We start from the raw sequence: 22,926 nt of genomic DNA on the forward strand, positions 1-22,926 counted from the left end.
TTTGAAAATGATTTTAACGGCATGTACTCTAATAAGTTATGTCCTGAACTTTTTGTTGTTCCTTAGTTTCTTTGAATGAATCTGTTTTACCAAAAAAAAAAAAAAAACTTAGTTTTCATCAATATGCATCACTTCCACTTCCACAATATTCCAAAATTCCATCTCACCCCTTTCGGCCTCTTTTTTAATTCACTTTTTTTTTTTCTTTTTTTTTTTAACACCACATGCTTTAAAGGCCCAACAACATAGAATAGAACAATCAACATACAACATACTCTTCTGTCTCAGAACTCAGAACACATATACCATAATTACAGCATTTACAGCTCTCAGTATTCAGAGACATATACAATGAAATTTGGGAAAGAATTCAAGACCCACCTGGAGGAAACTCTTCCAGAGTGGAGGGACAAGTTTTTGTGCTATAAGCCCCTCAAGAAGCTCCTCAAGCACTTTCCAAATCCCACCCCAGATTTCAATCTTCATCAAAACCATCACCATGATGATGATGATAATAATAATATTAATAATATGGATGGCCTTGATAACCACCTCCTAACCTTGGTGGACCTCCAGGAATGGTTTATCAAAATTCTCAATGAAGAGCTTGAAAAGTTCAACGATTTCTATGTTGATAAAGAGGAAGAGTTTGTCATCCGCTTTCAGGTTTGGTCATTTTCGTTCTTTTTCTTATGTTTTCATGTGTATTCTTTGTAGTTATATATGTGTTGTCAGTGGCAGAATCTAAGAATTTTTGCTTGGAAACATAATTGAACTCTATATATGTACGCATATTACATATACATGTATGCCTATGTGTTTAGTTGGAAATTGTGCAAATGAAAAAACTTTATGCTTTATGTAATAGTACATATTGTATAAAGCGTAATGAAAAAATGTTCTTTAAAGACTCAATTTTTATTGCAAAAAGAAGAGAGAAAAAAAAATTGAATGTGAATGGTATGTTTGTATTGTCTCTGTAATATACTTATAGCATTATTCTCAATCATGAGATACTTTTTCCTTCCATGAAAGTTTCAACATCTTGAATGGTTGAATTTAAAGATTGTTTTTTATTAGATTTATGGAAATTATAAGGTATTAGCAGAATTTTACCCCCAACCTTTCCACCTAGTTCTGTCCTTGTATGTTGTAGCTATAAGTTACATGTATGTATGTGCCTTGTAATTGAAATAGGTGGTTGGGATTTGCAAATATATATACCAATATGTAGAGCTAAATGTATACATATGTGTCTTCCAATTTTAATGGGTAATTGAGACTTGCAGGTTTTATGTTATAACTGATTAGTATCATCGAATGTTGGATTATTGAAGTGTGTAGAAAACTTGAACCCCAATTAAGTTGGTAACTGAAAACTTAAATTATGCACTGCCTAATGCTGTTAAAAACTAATTGGGAGGTACAAGTCTTCAACATAGCCTAAAGGGTTTTAGGATGAGCTGGACAGGAGTAGATTGTCTGGAATGTAAATGGAAGAAAAAGGTATTTGAATGTGACCACCTTTGTCATCTTGGTTATTTGTGAGATGGGGATGATTGGAGAAGTTATTATGCATAGAATTAGAGTAACATGGATGAAGGAGAGAGTTGATTGTTGTGTGATTTATTGAAAACCTATCAAATCAAGTAATCTTTGTGTAAGATGGGTTGTAAAGAAAGGAGGCTTTCCTGGAACTGTTTTACCTTACATGTAATAGGGACACTTCAGTAGCAGATCGTATGCAATTTTGTAATGGCAGTGTACAGTACAATGAGCTTTGAATTTTATCAAAACAGTTCAAGACTGGAGTTGGAGTCTTTATTTTCTTTCTTGGACCTAATTTACTTAACTTTAGTGAGAGGCAGTGGAGAGTATAAGTTTTGTTGGATCCCATCTAAACAAAGGGGCTTGAGATTAAATCCTACTACAAAGCTTTAATCCCGATTGGTGAAGTGCTTTTTCCCTATAAAAGCACTGGAAAGCCTAAGGTCCCAATAAGAGTTGCATCCTTCTTGTTGGATGTAGCATTGGGATAATCTTAACTATAACAGCTTGAGGAAAAGACATATTATCATGGTAAAATGGTGTTGCATGTGCAAGGGGAATGGAGAAACGGTTGATTATTTACTTCTTCATTGTTCTATTGTCAGTTGTCAAATAGTTGTGGACTATGATTTTTAGCCTTTTTGGGGGTTCAATGGGTTATGCCTAAAGGAGTAATTGAGTTGTTAGCTTGTTGGCAAGGTGGTTTTAGTCGACATTGGTGCATATAAATTTGGAAGGTGATTCCTTATTGTTTAATGTAGGGCATTTGGCAGGAAGGAATTCTTGTAGTTTTTTTTTTTTTTTTTTTGATAGGAACGAACTCTATTGGATCTGAAATTGTGCTTCTCAGATGCTTGTTTGAATAAATGGTTGCATCAGGATTGTTTTCTTTTTCGAACTTATTTGGTTGATCATTGCAACTTTATTATTTAATTATGGGTGTACCTATTGTGTACTTCCCGTGTGCTTGGGCTATGGCTTTCTCTTGATTTAATAAAATTTGTTACTTATTGAAAGGAGTATGCATGTGAAAAAAAAAGGGGTGGGGGTGGGGGGGAATATATCTAGTCCAATTTTGAATGAAAAGGTGCAAAATTTAGAACCAGTTCTTTGAACAATTTTTTTTTTTCAAAAACAATTAAACCTGTTGTATTGTTTCTAGCTGGCCTGGTTCTAGCTGGACTGGTAATTAAAATCTTCTTCATAGCTTCTGGTTGGACCATTATTCTCAAAAATGCCTGACCTCGATTATCAACAGTAACTAAAATAGGATTCCTCAGATGGTCCTATTGATAACCCATGAATTTATATTTGATACCCATTCCCTGAGAATCAATTAAACTCAAATTTGATGGATGATCCACTCAATTAGGGAAAATCAGTGAATTAGTTATGATCTGATATATTTAGCACAAATCAGTGAACAGCTGTTCAATATGTATTTATGTAATGCACGTGCATGCACACACACTTGTCTGTTAAAAGAGTTAACTACAATATATAGTCTACCCCAGATAAATAAGTTTTAAACTGAATTTAGACAAACTAAATGTTAACCCAAAAAGGTTCTAACTTCAGTCTGGGTAATTTGGATATAAAACAACACCAGTTTAAAATTGAACTTGTTTTATCAGAACTAAACTAGTTTTCTGGTTTTCCAAACACCCCTTCCCCTTAACAATCTTTATTTTTTCATCATCTAATGAATAACAAGAATTAGTCCAAAAACTATCTTCTTAGGAACCATAGAACCTAGTGTAATTGTATTTGTCTTAAATAGGATAATTGGGGATCAATAGTATCTTCAAAATGGGTCCATAGTTTATGTTCTTGGATTTGGACAGACTCCTGGTTGTGACTCTTCTGATACAATTTTTTGCCTCCTAACTCAAAATCACGTGTGACTTATCATTGTCATAACCACTGCCCACACATACCCCATCATTGTCACACATGATGATATTGTTTATCATTGTTCAAGGTGTAGAATGGGCTCTGGTGGCTGTGATGGCAATATGGCAGTGCTACTACCTTATTACTGCCCTAAAATTTTGCAAGTGCCCCATTAAATTGGTTGAATTTGTTAGTGATAAAGTGATAGTCTCACGCTTTGTCTGTATCAGACACTATAATAGATTTAAGTTTGCAATGTAGTTATTTATATGGGAGCCAACTGGTCACTGGAGAATCCTATGGGATGTTATTTATATTGCTGTTTTCATATCAGGATGGCAATGTATTGTCCAAGTATGTAGCACTGTTCTTCATTGATTCTTATTTGCAATTTTTTAACAGGAACTGAAGGAAAGAATTGAGCGACTTAAGGAGAAGAGCAGCAAAGGCGGAGTTTTTACATCAGAGAGTGAATTTAGTGAAGAAATGATGGAGATTCGGAGGGACTTCGTAACCATTCATGGGGAAATGGTGCTTCTAAAAAATTATAGCTCCTTAAATTTTGCAGGTACAACATTTGCTTCATTTATTCTCCTATTCTAAATTTAACTGGGGTTGGTAAGGGATTTGTTGCTATTTATTGGGACATGATGCTGCTAAAAGTATATACTTTTGTCACTTTCTAAATCCATTTCCTTTCTTCTGCTTCATTAGGGCTAGTTAAGATTTTGAAGAAGTATGAGAAACGAACTGGGGGACTGTTACGTCTACCTTTTGCCCAACTTGCCCTTCATCAACCTTTCTTCACTACAGAATATATTACAAGATTAGTCCATGAGTGTGAGGCAAATCTTGAGCTCCTATTCCCATTGGAAGCGGAAGTTATTGAATCTAATCCTTGTACACAAGACCAATCAAACCCACCACCATGTAATGCAACAAAAAACTTATCTGAGACATCATCAACTCTTGGAGGGGAAACCGTGCATCTATATCGTAGCACACATGCTGCAATGAGAGCCATACAAGCCCTTCAAAAAGCAAGCTCCACCAGCAATCCATTGTCATTCTCAGCCTTCTTGAGAAACCAAGATGATGAGGGTACAGGTACGGTAACTGCTGAAAACTCTGCAGCAAACTCATCAGCCTCTTTGCCGTATGACGAGGAGGATGATCAAGATGATTCCTATTGTGCGTAAAAGGAACTTTGTCTCTGTGGTTGCTGTAGTGCATCTTCTTTTGACTTTTCTAGTTAACAGGTTGGAATTGAATAATAGGTCTTCATGGCTATGTGTACAATCAGTTCCACACTTCCACAGCCAAATAAATTGTTATTCAAATAAATGGGTTAGTCACATGTCTAGCATTATCTTGAAAGTTTTATTTGGCAGATTCAATTACTATATATGGATGTCTTCATATAAGTAGTCCAGTTGTTGATGGGTTTATCTTTCAAATTTTTTATTAACAGGCAGTTTGAGTATTAAGAAAGTGCAGCTACTTAGGATCTGATGGAAGCAATCTACAGTTCAAGACCTCAACCGCCGCTCTAATCATCAATCTCTCTTTATTATCCCTCAAAGGCCACTAATTTTTCACTTTCATTTATTTTCCTTCTAATAACCATAATTTTAAAATGTTCTTTTTTGACCTCATGCAGTATAATGAAATTCCTCAGTCCTCACATTATTCCATAAATACTCCTTTGCCCCTCAAGTTTGTTAGTGGAGAAAACTGATAAACTATAAATTGACGTTCATCAAATTCAATTTTAGAACTTTGATGTTGACATGGTGCAATTCTTGTTTGATTTATAGGGCTCTAAAAACTGAATCTTTTAAATCTTTACATTTTACTACTCTTGTTGAATCCATCTTATTCTTAGAACACCTGGACTACAATGAAAGTCGAATATGTCTCAGGAAAATCTGTCTCTCTCACATTTTGTGATGGGTTGTAGAGGTTTGATCCCACAACTATGTCCCAGGGAATAGCAAGGATAGCTATGGAGCACAATCATGGTGGTAAAAAGCAATGGGTAGCAGGGCATAATTTCTTTTTATTTATTAGTAAGTTACACACATACCTAGTGGGTCTTGAACCCACAACCTCACCCTCCAACTAGTACTTATAAGAGGAGGAGGTGCTAGTTGAGCTAGACCTCATTGGCAGGTATCTGGGCATTAGATGTGGCTGAAAAACTCTTTAAACTCCTTGCAAGAACGTGCATAAACATAGTCATATACTAATCAACCCACCAGAAACAGTAAGCGTGTCATTATTTGAGCCATGCCTTATGTAAAATTGTAATCTTTAAAAACATTGATCAATCTACTGTTGGCAGGTCAGTCAAGTAATAGAGTTTTCATTCATAAGCAGCCAGCTTTTCTAATAGGGCAAAACTCTGAAGTAACACAGTCTGGGCTGTAGATAAGAGGATTTCCCAAGACCACTTGGTTCCTTTTCCATTCATTTTTTCTATACCACTTTATTCTCTTTTCAAATAATTTCAATCAACTACTTGATGAAAAAGAGAAGTGGTGGTTTTAGGAGTCATCCATCAGAATAGCTAGGATTATGGTCATGTTTGCTGTTTGATTATCTGCTTTAAACAACAATAATAGTCATCTAATTATAATCTTTTGTTATAAAGGAAGGAAATATTTTGGGCCCTTAGCATTGCTCAGTTATTTATTCTTGCTTCAAATCTGGTAACTGTTAGTGCTGCATATTGTAGAGTCAAGCTCTGCACATCATAGTCAAACCCAATAATTTGTATTGACAGTAGAGTCTATCAATATACTCTTTTCTTTTTGTTATTTCTTATCTAACATCTCAATTTCACTCAAAATTTTAAAAAATAAATAAAAGAAGAAGAAGAAGAAGAAGAAGAGAACTAAAGAACAATAAGTAAAAAAAAAGGATGACATATATGAAAATTATGATCTCAGTTCTTCTGTCATCTTTCTTCTGTTCTATACATGTCTATATGTCCTTGTCATCATCATCATCATAGTAAAAAGGTAGTGGTACTGACTTGAATGCCCGATACTTCCCAACATTGTTTAAGTGTTCATTCTCCAATCTGATCGGTTCAACATAAATTTCTCATTAGTATATGAGGAGATTTTGGAGCCTGAAATGTGCCCTAGACAGCTCAAGTTTAGGTCTATGCTTAAACCAGGTCTTGTAAGCAGTTCTGAAGCAATTCAGCTATGCATATGCTGCTAAAGAAAAGAATTTATGCATATTCTAATTGATTTGCATGTGGTTGCAACATGATCTGCTCTTTGATTTTCTTAACAAATAACCTAATCTTCATCAACACCTTAACTAAGTCAAGAATAGTTCATTTTTATGAACACAAGGGAAAGGCAAAATGAATTGTTCATTTTTTTTTCCCTGCACTCTATTCTAGGCCACATCAATTTATTAGTTAGATGCCTACAGTACTAAGGAAAACATTACTAGCCAGAAAGCTTCTTGAGTTACACAAGTGCATATCAGCACAGTAACACTTTGAAAAAATAAGTAAGATATATGCATTGCATCTCTTGTAGAGTGCTCTGGATCTTGAGGTATATCAAAATTGCTAGACTCCCTTATTCTATGCTGTAATTACTTTCAAGTTGTTATATTTGTGCTAATAACTAGTAAGAGGATTGAATATTACAAATTAGTATAGCATACCGGAAGAAATTCCAAATACCACGACGAAGGATCTCCAAGCAGGCAACTATCGCAACCAAGGCTTGTCTATGCAAGAAAGGGGTTTCTGTAAAACCTAAGACCGACTGCATCCAAGCAAGTCTGAGTACAACATTTAATACCTGCAGTTAACATTACCAAAAGTTGGCAGAAAAAGAAGAAGATTTGATTAAGACTCTTCCTTCAACTACCATCCCAACCAAATGAAAATGCAAGACACTTGCCATAGCTACAAAGTAAACACTTCTTTTTGACACAAGGAGTTTATCTCTTAGCCATGGATTTTTGGAATTCCTTCGCAGAAGACCCCAATCTATGACAACGTCCCAATATGTAGCAGCCACTGTTGCAACACTTGAACTGACTGCAGCAATGATCCTCCAAGTCATCACCCTTTTTAAATCATAACTAGTCCTCATGGCAACTGCAATAAGTATCAAGAAGAATTTCAACCCATTAAGCCCTTGCATTGCATCTTTCTCCTCCATGAAGCGCCGAAGGCTCTAAATCATAACATTGTTGTGAGCAAAACTGTTGCCATTTGTGTTAAAGATGCATGTGCAACATATCAAAGAAACCTAAAATTAGCAGCTAGTGTTGTTGTTGCCCTAACTACCTGAAGGAAACGGATTGAATATGGAATGATTGCTACAATGAAATAGAAAGTTTGAAAAACACCACTTTCTTTGCACTTGTTTGATCTTCTTTTGAAGTCACCCCAACCATAATAGCAAACATAAAATTCCAAACTTCTGAAGGCTTGCACCTGAAATTATATGATAGTGTGTTAATTGGAGCCAACAAGACATAAATCTTCATGAATGTTAACATATAACTTGGCCGATTTGCATTACATTTACGAGGGAAACTAGGATGAAAAAATATGTATTTGTAATAAATAAACGTTGAGACCAAAGAATAATCATAAGGACTTACTTGGATTGATCTAATTATGAAAAGAAGTCATACATCAAATAAGACAGTTGCTATCCAAATCGGGTCTAGAACTGACTGCAGCAATGATCCTCCAAGTCATCACCCTTTTTAAATCATAACTAGTCCTCATGGCAACTGCAATAAGTATCAAGAAGAATTTCAACCCATTAAGCCCTTGCATTGCATCTTTCTCCTCCATGAAGCGCCGAAGGCTCTAAATCATAACATTGTTGTGAGCAAAACTGTTGCCATTTGTGTTAAAGATGCATGTGCAACATATCAAAGAAACCTAAAATTAGCAGCTAGTGTTGTTGTTGCCCTAACTACCTGAAGGAAACGGATTGAATATGGAATGATTGCTACAATGAAATAGAAAGTTTGAAAAACACCACTTTCTTTGCACTTGTTTGATCTTCTTTTGAAGTCACCCCAACCATAATAGCAAACATAAAATTCCAAACTTCTGAAGGCTTGCACCTGAAATTATATGATAGTGTGTTAATTGGAGCCAACAAGACATAAATCTTCATGAATGTTAACATATAACTTGGCCGATTTGCATTACATTTACGAGGGAAACTAGGATGAAAAAATATGTATTTGTAATAAATAAACGTTGAGACCAAAGAATAATCATAAGGACTTACTTGGATTGATCTAATTATGAAAAGAAGTCATACATCAAATAAGACAGTTGCTATCCAAATCGGGTCTAGCTTGTGTCCAGTGGCCAATGGCCACGGGACCCGTTAGGATACTGACACGTGTCCAATCTTGGACACGTGTCCGCATCGCAACGTGTCCAGTGGCACTGCTCCACCTATCCAAATCTAGGTGCTTTGTCACAAAATTCAAGATTTAAAGGCAAAATCTTGGACACGTGTCAGTATCACAACGTGTCAAGTGGCCAATGTCACTGGACACAAGCTCCACCCATCCAAATCTATGTGCTTTGTCACAAAATTCAAGATTTAAGAGCAAAATATTAATCAAGAGGATTGCTTACGATGTTGATCTTGAAATAATTCACCGTGTGTACAAATTAACTCAAAAGCATGACAAGTATCAACATGTTAAATTAAGCCTGATGCCTAACCTGGCTAGTCAACTGGTCTGCCAAGAAAAAATCTGGAAGGGTTACCTTCAGATGGAAAAAGAGATGAATAAATTTTTATTTCTATTCTGATGGAAGTGAATGATATGTCTGTGCAGAAATTCTTATCCCTACTACCTTATAAAGAGGAGCACAAAGACAGTGTAATGTAGATTGGATGAGGAAGAAGCGACTTGAACGGAAAATGATATTGAAAGGACACAATATTATAAGAAGCACAACCTGTAAAAAAAGATCAATAGTTCAACTCATCAGGGTAAATCTTGTTATATGAAATGTTTTATTATAAAGATTGTGTACGCTTACAGTAAGTAGGCCTAAAGGAACTAATTCAGTTAAGGCTCTGAAACTTTTTGTTCTCGGGTCCATCTCCATATCTAAATTTGAGATTACTCCAGCCAATGCCAATACAGCAAGACCTGAACTAAGAAGAAATACTTCTCTGTAACCTAACTCTCTTCCTTGCTTAAAGCCAAAAATAAATGTATAATTGATTCTATAACGCCTCCAGAAGTATAAGTTTGCGGAGTGCATGAGCATATGTAGGACAATGAATCCAAACAAACTGCAAAAAGGTGCACCAAACTTAGTATACCAAATAACGTTAGTATGCAACTTTAGGAGAAAGCTACTAAAAGTTTAAAAGCAAACAAAGGAACAAATATCATATAAATAAAAATCAATAAACATAAAAAAAAAAAAAAAACAAAAAAAAAAAAAACAAAAAAACAAAAAAACAAATGGTTTGTATAGGGGAACATTTTCTCTAAATACAATATGAGAATAACTTTTTTCAAAGACTTGGAACTTACCTGTAAAGAGGAAACATGTTTTCCATATACTGAGTACGCCCCTCGTTCTTCATGAGATCTCTTGCATGTACAAGCACAATGATGGCTATTACAAGTGCAAGTGAGCAGCCAGAGAAGAAACCTGTAGTTTTTTAACATGTAAGCAGATTTTATATAGATTGGATTTTTGACAAGCATAGACAATAGCTAATTGATTGAAAAATCTGTAGCCAACCCCATAGTTTGAGACCATGGCTTTTTTGTTGTATACATGATGGCTAATCTATATTTTTCATTCAAAATTAAGAGAAAAATATACAAAGGCCATTGAACAGCTTCGGAACTCTATATCACATACTAAAACATTAAAGTAAGCAGATGAAATTTTAACTTAACTACTTTGAGATTAAATGAGACACTTGAATATGATCAATCAAATAAGCCTCTATTTCTACATCTTCCACTTTGGAAATTTTCTTTTATATCTTGTGCTCAACCCTTCTTAACTTTGCAATATATGTACAGCAGTTGCGTTGAAGTACATAGCACATTTTCTTCTGCTAGCACATCTTACCTAAGGAAAATGTAATTCTATGTCTTTCCCTTCTAGCTTTAGGTCTTAATGCGTCCATTCCTTTTCTATGATTTCCATTTGCAAAGTGCTTTGTAAAGGTAACCTCCACCCTTTCCATGAGCCTGGTAACCTATGGAGGCACAAGATGGATAAGAAGGCAAAGTTTCATAATAGAATCCTTTCAAGTAACACAAACTGAATTTCCTGAACAATTACAAACCTCATCAGAGCTACCAATATAAGAATTGTCCACCATCTCCATGTATGTCTTTGACGCATTCCTTGAAGTGATCTGTGCTAATAAAGTTAGTATGATCAAAGTAAAAAGCTTGCAGTCTTGGATTGATGAACTAGAAACAAAAATTTATTAGACCTTGTCATACTTCTTGATAATCTTTGAAAATGCCAATTGATTCAAGAAGCTGTCATATTCATTAACAATAGGGTCAATTAAGCTCAACTAAAAGCATTGAAAAGAAAATTCACATTGTAGTTAATCATATGAGATTTGAAGAAGGCCATGTTACCAATAGCTTTTCAAAAGTCTTAGCTTTTGGTAGAATTCAATAAAAGCCTCTGTCATTTGTTGTTCTACTTTCCTTAGCTCTTTCCTGCTGAATGAAAAGTCTGAATTTGAACTCATGAGGATGCCTTTCAAGGTAGACACTGGAGTTTCAGGTGTGACATTGATTTTTACATGATTCAAAATGTCTAATGAAGCTGGTCTAAAGCCCTTTATCTCCACCTAGTTTCCTTTGGCCTTGCTATGCTCACAAGCCTTTTCTATATGGTATTCTTGTTTTTCATCTTCTAAATGTCCTTCACTGCTCATCTCAACTTCTTGAATTGCATCCATATGAGATAGTACTTACATTGGAAACAATGTGGAATTTTAAAGGCATGCAAGACTTTTCAATTATCAACAAGTAATCTTTAATCTAATTCAAATAACTATCCCAAATTTATAAGCATTTGCTATACTAATTAATAGAATAACTTTTTTTTTTTTTTGGATGAAGATACTTGTTTTAACTAAGGACTAAGGTTATATCGCACAAAACTCCCACTTTTGTGGGGTCTGGGAGATGTGATTGGTAGCCAACCATACCCCTAATAAACTTTGTGTTAAGTATTTGACCAAAAATGCAGGAAAATGAAACTAAATACATATCTGGTCCACAGAATATTGATTCCTCTAACCTGGTTTTCTTGCATTTATGGAATGAGCAACTGTGGCTGAAGGTGAGGATGCCCCATTGCTAGAAATATTTGTTGGATCAAATCCATTAAATTCCATCACAGGATCATCTACCTTTATTCGAAGTGCAATCAAAACATCCATTTGCTTGGTCAATTCATTTGCCTCCTCCATCACTGCCTCCACCTTCTTCTTATAAAAGTTGATGACTTTATTAAACTCATCATCAAGCCTCCTAAAAAACACAAGCTCATACTCTCCCCCTATTTCTGAGCTCATAAGGAACATGGTTTGGTAGTGCCTTTCAGACGACTCCTCTTGCTGCTGCACTACTGCATTAACTAGAATTACTTCATCTTCGTTCTTCTTGGGAGAGCTTCTGTGCCGGCTAGTAAGCCCACTAAAAGCTCTATAGAGGGACACCCTTCTCTTCAAAGACCCTTGTGAGGTTGATGCCTTTGGTGTTGATGGGTTTCTCTTCTTGAATTGCAAGATATCTTTCAAGACTGTTTTGAGATAGTTGTAGTCCATGTATGCTTCTTGCCATTCCTGCACCATCTGCGATGCAAACTCCTTTCCAAACTTCATTTTCTTTCACAAACAACCTCTTCTACAGATCAATGTAGATGCTAGTGAACAAACATATAGTTAAAGATATGAATTGAAGCTTTAATAGGCTTTGCATTTATAAGCTTATTTATGGGTCTAGTGAATATGGTCAAGAAAATATATTTATTTATTAGCAGATGATTGATATCCTCTAGTATCTGGTCTTAAAGCTTGACAATAGTTCTTCCTTTTTTAAGCCTGAGAGCACCATCTATATACTTTATAGAATTTAATGTCAAGAAGAGCCTAATGATCATTTTCTCCAACACGTATAAAAGATTATGATTGCAACACACCATAAAAAACTAATGCGAAGGCTCCACTCCTATATCATAATCCATAACAATCAATGAGTTGAGAAATTAAGGCATCTTTATTATTAATTTTTGCTTTAGTTGTAAAGATTATTGGTCTCCACCAATCATGATAGAGATCCTTTTTGTTAAAGTGAATATAATCTGGTCGGCCAATACTCAAGAATGTCATCCATGTATTACATATATCCTGCAATCAGGGACTGTGTTTGAGTCTTTAAGTATTACTATTAGCTCATCAAGCCTCTTGTTTCATACACTATATTTAGGAGTTCTCAAAATAACGGAATGAAATGGAATATGGAGTATATAGTTTTATTACTATTATACTACCTTTGATCTTTTATATGTTTATTCAAAATGTTCTTGTAAATGATTTGGTTAGCAACTAATGCAATTTTTTTTTTCTACTTTCTCTCAAAAACAAAAAACAAAAGCAAAAAGGGTCACATTTTATTTTAAAACAAGTAGCAACAACTATGTCATATTCATATTTTAAAAGGTCAATTCATGCTAGTCTAAAGAGGAAGCTGAGTTATGTCATATAGGACGAACATTAATCTTCAAGAACATGCAATTCGTTGGAAATCAAATCTGCAATCTGCATATCAAATACAAGTATTAATGATTTTAGAGAAAGAAATAATAAGGGTCAACGAAAATATGAATCACTAAAAGGGCATTGAAAATATCGAAGCTATTAGGTTGGCCATGATAGATAAACTAAATGCCAAGTGGTCCCGCCGTGTTGAATTAAGATTAGGTATGTGTTGGTTGTTCGTATGTCTTTATATTGTTTACCTAATCATTTGAATTGAAATAACATGTACATTGGGATTTGGGACTACCAAAAGAATCATGCTCTTATTTATTTATATAAATTGTCAATTGGTGGTCTCTTGAGACTCTTGTACGTGTAGTTACTGTTCTAAATTTCTAATCTGTGTGAATAAAGTTTTTTTTTTCTTTTTTCTTTTTAAAGCATAAAAACAAAACCCTATAAAATTTGCACTAGTAAATCATGTGTATTTGCTAAAAGGTCAATACACAGTCATGAATCATCACCAAATTCAAATAATAATGTGGAGTAAAATTGGAAAAAAAAAAAATCTTACAAAAAAACTGGTTCGATATTTGTTTCTTTTCCAAAGAAAAGTGTTTAAAGTATTGGGCAAATTACTTCTTTTTTTTTTTCATTTTTTAAGAAAGAAAGTTACATTTAATTGCATATAATTTAACTATTTAGTTCTACCAATTTTTTTTTTTCAAATATTTAGTGACTATTACAAATTAAATTAAACTTTATGGTCTCAAAATTTTCTAGTTTTAAATCTTTTAAAATCTCAACTATTTTTAGCAAACAAAACATATCAAATTTATACTTCTATCCATTTTTCAAGTAATGTTGTTTGAATACATCTGGGCAAAGTCGTGAGTTGTACTAATAGTCATAGTGTGAGATTGTTAGACTTTAGATATTGGTTAATACCATGTGATAAATCATGTATGAAGAGGGTTGTTGAATGTTGATGCTAGAGGCTAGCCTCAAAGAATAACTATTTTAAGTTTTCTTTTGGTGGGCAAGACATTGTATTTTTAGTTTATTTTATTTTAATATAGGCTCTACTATTTAATTAGGTTAATTAACATCGATCTATGTATATCTATTATATATATATCTAAAAGTTTATTGTTGTTACACTTTTATTGAGCCACATCATTCACCTATTTTCAACAATTTCTCTATTATTTTTATCACTTCTTTTTTTATTAATTTCTCAACTTTTTGTTACATTTTCTTTATCTTCCTCTATTTTTTGGCTCTTTTATTCTCTTGCTCTTACAATAAATTTGCAATTTTCTCTCCAATTATACGCATAGTTTGAAGGGAATATCCACGAAATTCCCAAATTTATAAGATGCAAAAATAGAGAAAAATATTCGCCAAAGAAAACAATCACACAAGACAGTATTTATGTGATTCGGTAATTTGCCTACATTCAGGAGTTGCAAAGATTTCACTATTCTCAAGGGAAAATACAAGATGCGACAATACAATTTTCTCTTTAAAAAAAAATATTAAACCATAATCTCCAAAACTACAGTTTTTCTATCATACGCACAAGATTCACAATGGGCTACCTCATAGCGCATTGTGAAAATCTCCCACACAATGGCCTCCACTTTATGGACTAAGTCTCAAAAAATCTCCCATTAAAAACCGTAACAATATTATTTTAGGTCGGGTTATGATCCGGATCAAACACAACTAGGCTTCACACAGCCCAACATAATTTTCACACACACACACACATACACAAGGTTATTTCTCTCTCTCTCTCTCTCTCTCTCTCTCTCTCTCTCTCTCTCTCTCAATTTTTTCTTTCATTTTTTTTTATTAAATTCATTATCAAGCTTCTTAAAGAACACAAGCTCATACTCTCCTCTAGTTTCTGAGGACATAAGGAACATGGTTTGGTAGTGCTTTTCAAACTCCCCTTGCCTACAATGAATTGGTCAAAATTACTTTGTCCTCATTGTTCCTTGTTGCAATAGGTTACCACAATAGTACGGTTGATTATTATAAACAACATTATCGTCATTATTAATAGCCACATAACCCGCATCATCCGTTAGATAATCATCAAAATCTCTTAATATTGCATTTAGGGTTCATTCACTTCATTTTCATTGGCATTACTAAACTCAAATTCATCACTAATAGTATGAACTTTTTTTAAAAAAAAAAAAAAAAAGAAAGAAAATGTATATTTAAAGTTTTCAATTTGGGCTAAGACCACTGACTAATCTGTTTATTACATTTTTTTTTAATATCAATTTGGGGCATTTGGGCTCCATTTGGAGACCCAAAAAAGAATTTATTTTTAGAATTTTCCTTTATAGAACAGGATTTATAGTATTGCTATGCAATCAGGATCTTATAAGATCCTAAGATTCGGATTGGGATCCCACATAGATTTGACCTTAGTAGAGATCCAAGTGAGATCTAGGATGATTTAAGGATGTCGGATCTTAGGATCATAAGATCCTAAAATCTGAATTGAGATACTTAATAACCATGCTCATATGAATATTTGGTGCAAAATATTTACAATTGGTTCACAACAAACTGGTAAGCATTTAGAGCTACCCCACAATAACCTTCCTAAAATGTAGAGAAGCACGTACAAACCAAAGAAAGAAAGAATTTTGAACATAATTAACGAGACAGTGCAAAGAATAAGGATTTATCTTCTTGTACCCCACATTTGTTCTACATCGATCATAAGTGCAAGTAGCCTAGCCGCCTTGTCTGATCAACGAAGATGTCTATATTGGCTTATGCAAATTGCAATAGCCTAGCTAGTTTTTCATGGACATGTTCCTGATAAGTGATAGAGTCATGTTAAAAACTGGTCACATTTGAGCGGTGGATTGTTGTTTCTCAATTAATGTTTGATGAGTGATGACTTGGTTTTCTTTGAGCTTAATGTAGCACCCCTTTTGGCTGTGAAATGGAGTAAACGGGAGAGAATGTAAAAGGAGTCGATTTAAACCCGGCTTTGCAAGAAGTTGTATGTTGAGTCCAACCTATGAGGAATGAAGTTTAGAAGATTCCTTATTGGCTTTGGAATCCTACTTGGATGTATAGGTGTTCTTGGGAGATCCGGATGGAGAGTGTCTATTTAAGAGTCATGGTTTAAACTAAAGAGAATGACATCTAGGATCTAGATTGAGCTTAAGTGAACAGCCACCTCATTAACAAGGATAGGTGGAAGACAAAGAGGCTCGAATCAAAACATTGGATATCATAGTGACAAAAATCCAAAATTTTAAAATAAATGGGCAAATTCAAAATGACACGAGGTTACAATTTGTAATTCAATCTAAAAATTAAAACGAGAGAAACATACAAAATTTATGTATAGATTATTCTTAATTCTCAATATAAGTGATTTTTGAGTATTTATAATAATAAAATAATATGATAAACTGTAATTGAAACAAAATCATAAGTTTACATTTCAAAATTTTCATTTTGACTTTTTATGTTTTATTATGTTTTCATATTGGACCTTTTATTTATTTCTGCAAATTAATTGACTGTTTATAATATGTTTTTCACATTTTTTGCTTTAAGTTATAACAATGAAATTAATGCATTTCAAAATATTTTAGAGCTAGTTTTACATCTTTCTCAAAAAAAAAGGGGAAAAAAACTAATTTTACATGAAATAATTAAACGCGAATGACACTTAACTTTTAAATTATTCTTCTAAAAATACTCTTTAAATTATTAATGAAAATAAACAACATGTTTAATATAAAAATGAAATCAAAACATAAAACCGGTAACTCTTTCCAAAAAAAAAAAAACGACAGAAACGTTAATTTGGGATTTGCTCTCAGAAACATTGAAACTGAGATAGATCTCCGTTTTGACCAAAAAAGAAAGAGTCACAGAAGCTCCACTTCCCAAATTCTTGTTTTAGATCTCCAGTTCTCCCTAACTTTTAAGGTTGTCTACACCTGAAAAAAAAAATGTCTGGGTCATTGTTACTAACAGTTAATCTGCTTGCAATTCTAAGCCTGGGAGTAATTTTCAACGTGGCTCACTCACTGCGTTACGACCTTCTATCGGGCGCCACAAAATGCATATCGGAGGAAATAAAAAGCAACGCCATGTCTGTGGGCAAGTACAGTGTTATCAATCCCAACGAAGGCTTTCCTCTTCCTGATACACACAAAGTTACTGTCAGGGTAATGCTTCCAAAACCCACAATTTTGTTTCTCAATTTTTTGTGCTTTGGTACTGTTTGATAATCATTTTCTGCAATTTTAATTATTGGGTTTTGATTAGTTTGATTTTTGTTGGAGGGATTAACGTAAAAGACTTTTATTTTTGGTGCTTTGGTTCAGTATGATAATCATTTTGTACAGTTTTGATTATTGGGTTTTGGTTTGTTTTGGATTATTTTGTGGGGGGGGGTGAGGACTAATGTAAAAGACAAATTTTTGTAAGTCATTATGTGTATAACTCGAATGCATATTGCAAACGGTATTGGTTTGTTGTTGTTTTCTCTTATCTTGAATTGAATTGAAGATATTGATGTAAATACAAGGTCTAATTTTTGGGTAAAAGCTAGTTTTTGGATTAAAATAGCCAATGATTAAATTGAAATCCAGAAGCTCCTGTGAGCACGCGTTTGGAATCTTTTTATAAATAGAAATTATCAATTTTTTTGTGATTTCTTTTATTTATTTATTGGTTAATTTTGTGGTTTTTGGGTTTGGTTTGAGGGAATAATGTGGTTAATGGGGTTGTTATCAGGTGAATTCACCTCACGGGAACAATTATCACTTTGGGGATAATGTAGAAGCAGGTAATTTTGCGTTTACTGCAGCTGAGTCTGGTGATTATACAGCTTGCTTTTGGACACCTGAGCATAAGGCCCCAGTGACGGTGACGATTGAGTTTGATTGGAGAACTGGTGTTGCTGCAAAAGACTGGTCAAATGTTGCTAAGAAAGGGCAGGTTGAAGTAAGTGTTTGCTATGTCCTCTCTTAATTTGTGTCTTGAATTTAAGGAGTTACTGACTTACTGTCATGTTTCCTTTTAAGTTATTGTGTTACTGGTGCATAATATCTGTCTTGGCTGCTGAGAGTGAGACAGAAGGTTACTTCTAGGTTATTTCCTACCTTGCTGATAAGATGAAGAAGGTTTTTTTTTGTTTCCATTTATAGTCATTTCTTCACTCATTTGAATCTTCTATTTTTCGAAGTGGGTAGGATAGTTCAACCTGGCAATGGAACTATTCTGCTGCATTCTAAATGGAAATGAACTTAGATATTCTGAGTCATAAGTCTGGACCTACAGTAATGTCATCATCCATTATAGGTTACTAGAATTGGTCTAACCAAGACTACGAGCATGATTTCATGTTTTATTCAAATAGCCCGTGTTTAATGAAACTTCATTCTTTAAAGCTTATGTGATAATGATCAAGTTATGGTGGGATTAAAGGTTGCATTTTTTATTGAGTGTGTGTGACAAAACACGTTGGTCCCAAAAATCTTCGACTACAGCTTGATTGTTGGTTGTTGCATGCAACAAAACATGTATTTTTTAATCATTTACATTACTGCATGTGCTATTTTATTGTATTAAATTCTTGTGATTTGTTTGAAGTGCACTCTTCTGTGGCCTTGTTTTGTTTACTAGCAAGTAAACATGCGTGGATTTGTTGGTTGAATCCTGTATGATATTGTTTTATATGTGGTTGAGGGTTTTTTTTTTCTTTTTTGGGTGCTGTCATCGGTTTTGACTTAAAATTTTAGCAAATCTTCAGTTTTCAAGCTGTTGTTTCTATTCTATTCTCATGAGCCTCTTCTTTGCCATTTGTGGCCCTTTCAATGATAATTTTGTGTCAAGTCACATCAGCTGGTTGAAACATCTGATACTATTCTTTAACATGGAGAAAATCTTGGCAAACAAAGCTTCTGCAAAATTTTCCATAGGTTGCGAGGATAAATTGTGGTTACAGTAGTTGATGATAGTGAGAATTTATATTTGTTTGAAAGTGGACCTGGGCAGTTTAAAACAGCTACAGCCTCAGAAGGATCTCTTGTTTTCATTTAAGATTTCAAATTCCTTAGTTATCAAAATGTTGTGTTGGAATATTTTCTTTAGTCTACAGTGTCTAGTATCACAAATCGTAACTTCTTAAGTTTTTTGATAATTCCATAGTTTTTTTTTGGGGGGGGGGGGGGGGGAAGTGGGATTTGAACCCTAGATGTTTCCATTGAAAACACCTTGATCTGCCAATTGAGCTGTTGGGCTCTTGGCATAAGTCATAACTTCTTAATTATGCTGCTCTTTGGTGGGTTTTACGCTAAAGGTATACCATATTTTCACAGTTTGGTACTTGTATATCATAATCTTGAGATCATAATTTTTTCCAGTTCTGGTGTGAAAGCTAGTTGAAGGACCTGCATCCATGTCTTAGGCTGCCATGGGAAAGATAAAACTTGGGATAAACTATCTATTGAAGGGAAATATAAATTCATGTTTGTGAGGCCCAGTTTTAGCATCAAATTAGGAATATGCGTGGAAAATTTCCAATGTTTGAAATTAGAATGACTTGAATCAAAATGAACATAGAGACAGGCTGAAAAGCTGCCTTCCCACATGAAATATTTCCAATTAAATAATCTCATTCATGGGATTCAAGTGATAGCCCAGTGATTATGGCATCATCCTTTGTGGTGCCTCATGTGTGTGGTTCAAATCTCACCTCCTCCCCCACTATCTACCTATCAAATAATAATAATAATAATAATAATCCCATTAATTGCTATTGGATGAATTTCTTTATGGCTCACCATACCAGTTTCTTAAGGCTCTTAAGAATTGCTATTTTTGAAAACCAGGTATGGTTGTTGTGTTTATGGGATAATCTTATGTTTTAATGGATGTTAGGAGCTGCTGTTCCTATCATAAATTTAATAGTTCTTAGTCTTCATTTTGGTCATTTTTGTTTTTATATGATAGATCCAAGCAAGTAACAGAAAGATATACTTCACATGGTCTGCTGATGTATTATTATTTCATATTTTGTGCTAGACGATGGAACTTGAGTTGAAGAAATTGTATGACACTGTCGCATCCATTCATGAAGAGATGTTTTATCTTCGTGAGAGGTACAAACACAATTTTCCCTGTAATATTATGGTACTTATTTGTTTCAACTTTAAATCTCACCTCGTGTGTATCTTGGAAAGGGATATCTTATTGTAGAAGTTTTTACTTAATCATACTATTTCTAACTGAAGATGACATGAAAAATTTTTGTGCAAATTGTTCCACATGCACATAGAATACATTTAAATAGATTGAAATTGCTATCTCCATTGCTTACACTTCACTCACCTTGTGTGTGTGTAAACAGAAATTTTAAAACTCTGGGTAGCTCAGTCACTAATATCGCCAGTGTCCAAGAGTTGGTTATCTGGTTGAACACACATTGCTTCAACTTATTCTTTGTAGACAAATGCGAAAATTCATTCATTTTTCCTCAATTGTACATTTCAAATGCTTTGCATTTTAAAATTATTTACCTTAAGACCTTAGGCCCTAATGAGCATCTATGATCTGGGTTTGTTGTTACTGGGGCCTTTTGGCTAAATCTGATGTTTTTTTGTCCTTGGTGATCTAGGGAGGAAGAAATGCAACAGCTTAATAGATCAACTAACTCTAAGATGGCTACCTTAAGTTTCCTCTCCCTTGTGGTTTGCTTGTCGGTGGCTGGCTTGCAGTTTTGGCATTTGAAGACATTCTTTGAGAGAAAGAAGCTCCTCTAATTCTGTTTTGGCATACAAAAATTGAAAATTTTGTTTTCTAACTTACACACTAAGCAGTTGTATGATCATGTTATGTACTTTATTCTTTTCTTTTGTTAATGTTTTCTGGAGTAGATGTTATCCCCAATTTATTAGTTGTACAATTCATACTACTATGTAGTATTTACAACAATGCTACAGACAAAAAAAATTCACAACTTTTTACATGATTTGTTGAGGTAGCAGATCCTGATTCGTGCAATATCACTTTTACTAAGACCGCCATTGACATTATTTTATTGTACACCAATCACAACATGCTACCTCAACAGTTGTGAAAAATGTTGTGCCCTTAGACATATTGAGATTTTAACAGTTTTCAGAAGTCCCTATTTGTTTTAAAGTTCATGCAGAGTGATTGATAGGTTTGTAGAAGACAACGTGCTTTTTGCAAAATGCACAAATCTGTCTTCTTTTTTTCTTTTTTTGATGGGGCACAAATCTGACTTGTTACTATGATCTTGGGTTTGGGTTTGTGTGTCATACCCTAAGTAGTTACTCATCTCATTGACATAGGCACCCGGATTTTATAGAAAAGCTATTCTGATTATGTTCATTGCCACACACATATGATTGCCCATCTAGACAACGAAAATCTATTTCTTTCCTTTTTTTTTTTTTTTTTTTTTTTTTTTTTTTTTTTTGAAATGGAAATTTTTGACAAAGGATCCACCAATTCCTTGTTGGCTTGGGAATACCTAATGCTTGGAGTCAGCCAACAATGAGCCTCATCCCACGGCAAAAGTATATGATGCAGCGGGTACATGTATGATGCCTCTAACGCCCTCTTTCACATAAGATTGGACCTCACAAGCTTGAGACTCACCCTATATGAGAAGGCATTACATGATCCTGTTATGCCATATATCCTCTCCTTCCTATGCCCTTTGGCATGCAGAACAATAAACTGTTGGTTCCCATATGTAAAACATGGTGCCTCTTATTGATTGATTCATGACAAAGCCAATTTGACCTTGTAGGAGGAAGGAATAATTAAAGAAAAGAGAAAGATTGTTACTTAAAATCAATTGGTAGAGCTTGCAAGGATAAGGGCATGATTATAGAAATATTATTGTGATTTTAAAGAAATACTATCACGAATTCATGATCTTCTAATGAAAGCAAAATGCTTCTCGCTGAATATCACAAATTTATTTTCATATTGACTGACGTATAGATTTTCTTATCAAGACGTATCATAGATAACTGTGTACAAGAAAATTATTATTACTAAAATTTTATGTGCATAACACTTTGTCACAAAATTAGTAGTAATTTTTATATTATGGATGGTAAACTTTGTTACATATCTAGCATCTACTAGTGTTTTCCACAGATATCCAGGTTCAAATCATATCACCCCCAACTCCCAACTATCAATGTATCAAAAAAGAAAAATTTAGTTGCATAACACACCATCCATTCAGCATCATTCCTCGGCCTTCTAATCTATATAATTACAAAGCTCTCTTTTTTTTCTTTTTCTTTTTTTGAGAATCAATTACAAAGTTAATTTGTCATCCGTCTACAATAGTTCTTTTGCTCTGCTTCTAAATTGGTATGTTTTATATCTATTACGAAAATCGTAATCAGTAGGGCATCGCATAGACTTATGTTTTAAAAATCTCACATCATGAATACGATTTTAAATATGTACTACTCATTTATAGTTATCATGAATTTGTTAAACGATATGAATGTGACCAACCACACCAACCCAAATATCCGGGATTTTATTTAGAATCACACAATGAGACATACTTGAGCTTATACATCCAAATATGTCTTTTACTCAGAAATCATGATAAACTTAACACCATTCCAACAGGACAATACCACTC

At 34.0% G+C, this 22,926-nt stretch overlaps 3 protein-coding genes across 4 annotated transcripts; 2 read left to right on the forward strand and 1 right to left on the reverse strand.

The window, feature by feature from the left end:
• Positions 1-207: 207 nt before the first annotated feature.
• LOC111998631 (SPX domain-containing protein 4) lies at positions 208-5,240 on the forward strand. Of its 2 annotated transcripts, XR_010629037.1 has the most exons (4): positions 208-666; positions 3,844-4,009; positions 4,156-4,788; positions 4,913-5,240. XR_010629037.1 is itself a non-coding variant. In XM_024030721.2 (3 exons), exons 1-3 carry the CDS (start codon positions 352-354, stop codon positions 4,638-4,640), a joined length of 966 nt encoding a protein of 321 aa, XP_023886489.2. In that variant the 5' UTR covers positions 208-351; the 3' UTR covers positions 4,641-4,889. The 2 variants fall into 2 exon arrangements, 1 of the variants encoding a protein (XP_023886489.2); XM_024030721.2 differs by lacking the exon at positions 4,913-5,240 and having other exon boundaries at positions 4,156-4,889.
• Positions 5,241-6,194: 954 nt separating this feature from the next.
• Positions 6,195-12,944, reverse strand: LOC111998632 (phosphate transporter PHO1 homolog 3). The gene is given in 13 exon segments (XM_065773697.1): positions 6,195-6,526; positions 7,132-7,271; positions 7,374-7,652; positions 8,413-8,562; positions 9,182-9,226; positions 9,317-9,421; positions 9,506-9,764; positions 10,012-10,132; positions 10,565-10,694; positions 10,785-10,856; positions 10,938-10,986; positions 11,092-11,431; positions 11,765-12,944. Coding segments are annotated over 13 exon segments (2,376 nt in total). The 5' UTR covers positions 12,351-12,944; the 3' UTR covers positions 6,195-6,426.
• A 4,096-nt stretch (positions 12,945-17,040) lies between these two features.
• LOC111998627 (transmembrane emp24 domain-containing protein p24delta7) lies at positions 17,041-21,410 on the forward strand. Its single transcript, XM_024030714.2, has 4 exons — positions 17,041-17,446; positions 18,018-18,227; positions 20,310-20,386; positions 20,902-21,410. Exons 1-4 carry the CDS (start codon positions 17,228-17,230, stop codon positions 21,044-21,046), a joined length of 651 nt encoding a protein of 216 aa, XP_023886482.1. The 5' UTR covers positions 17,041-17,227; the 3' UTR covers positions 21,047-21,410.
• Positions 21,411-22,926: the final 1,516 nt, after the last annotated feature.

Source organism: Quercus suber, unplaced genomic scaffold (assembly GCF_002906115.3).
Source record: "Quercus suber isolate HL8 unplaced genomic scaffold, Cork oak 2.0 scaffold_79, whole genome shotgun sequence".
NCBI lineage: Eukaryota > Viridiplantae > Streptophyta > Magnoliopsida > Fagales > Fagaceae > Quercus > Quercus suber.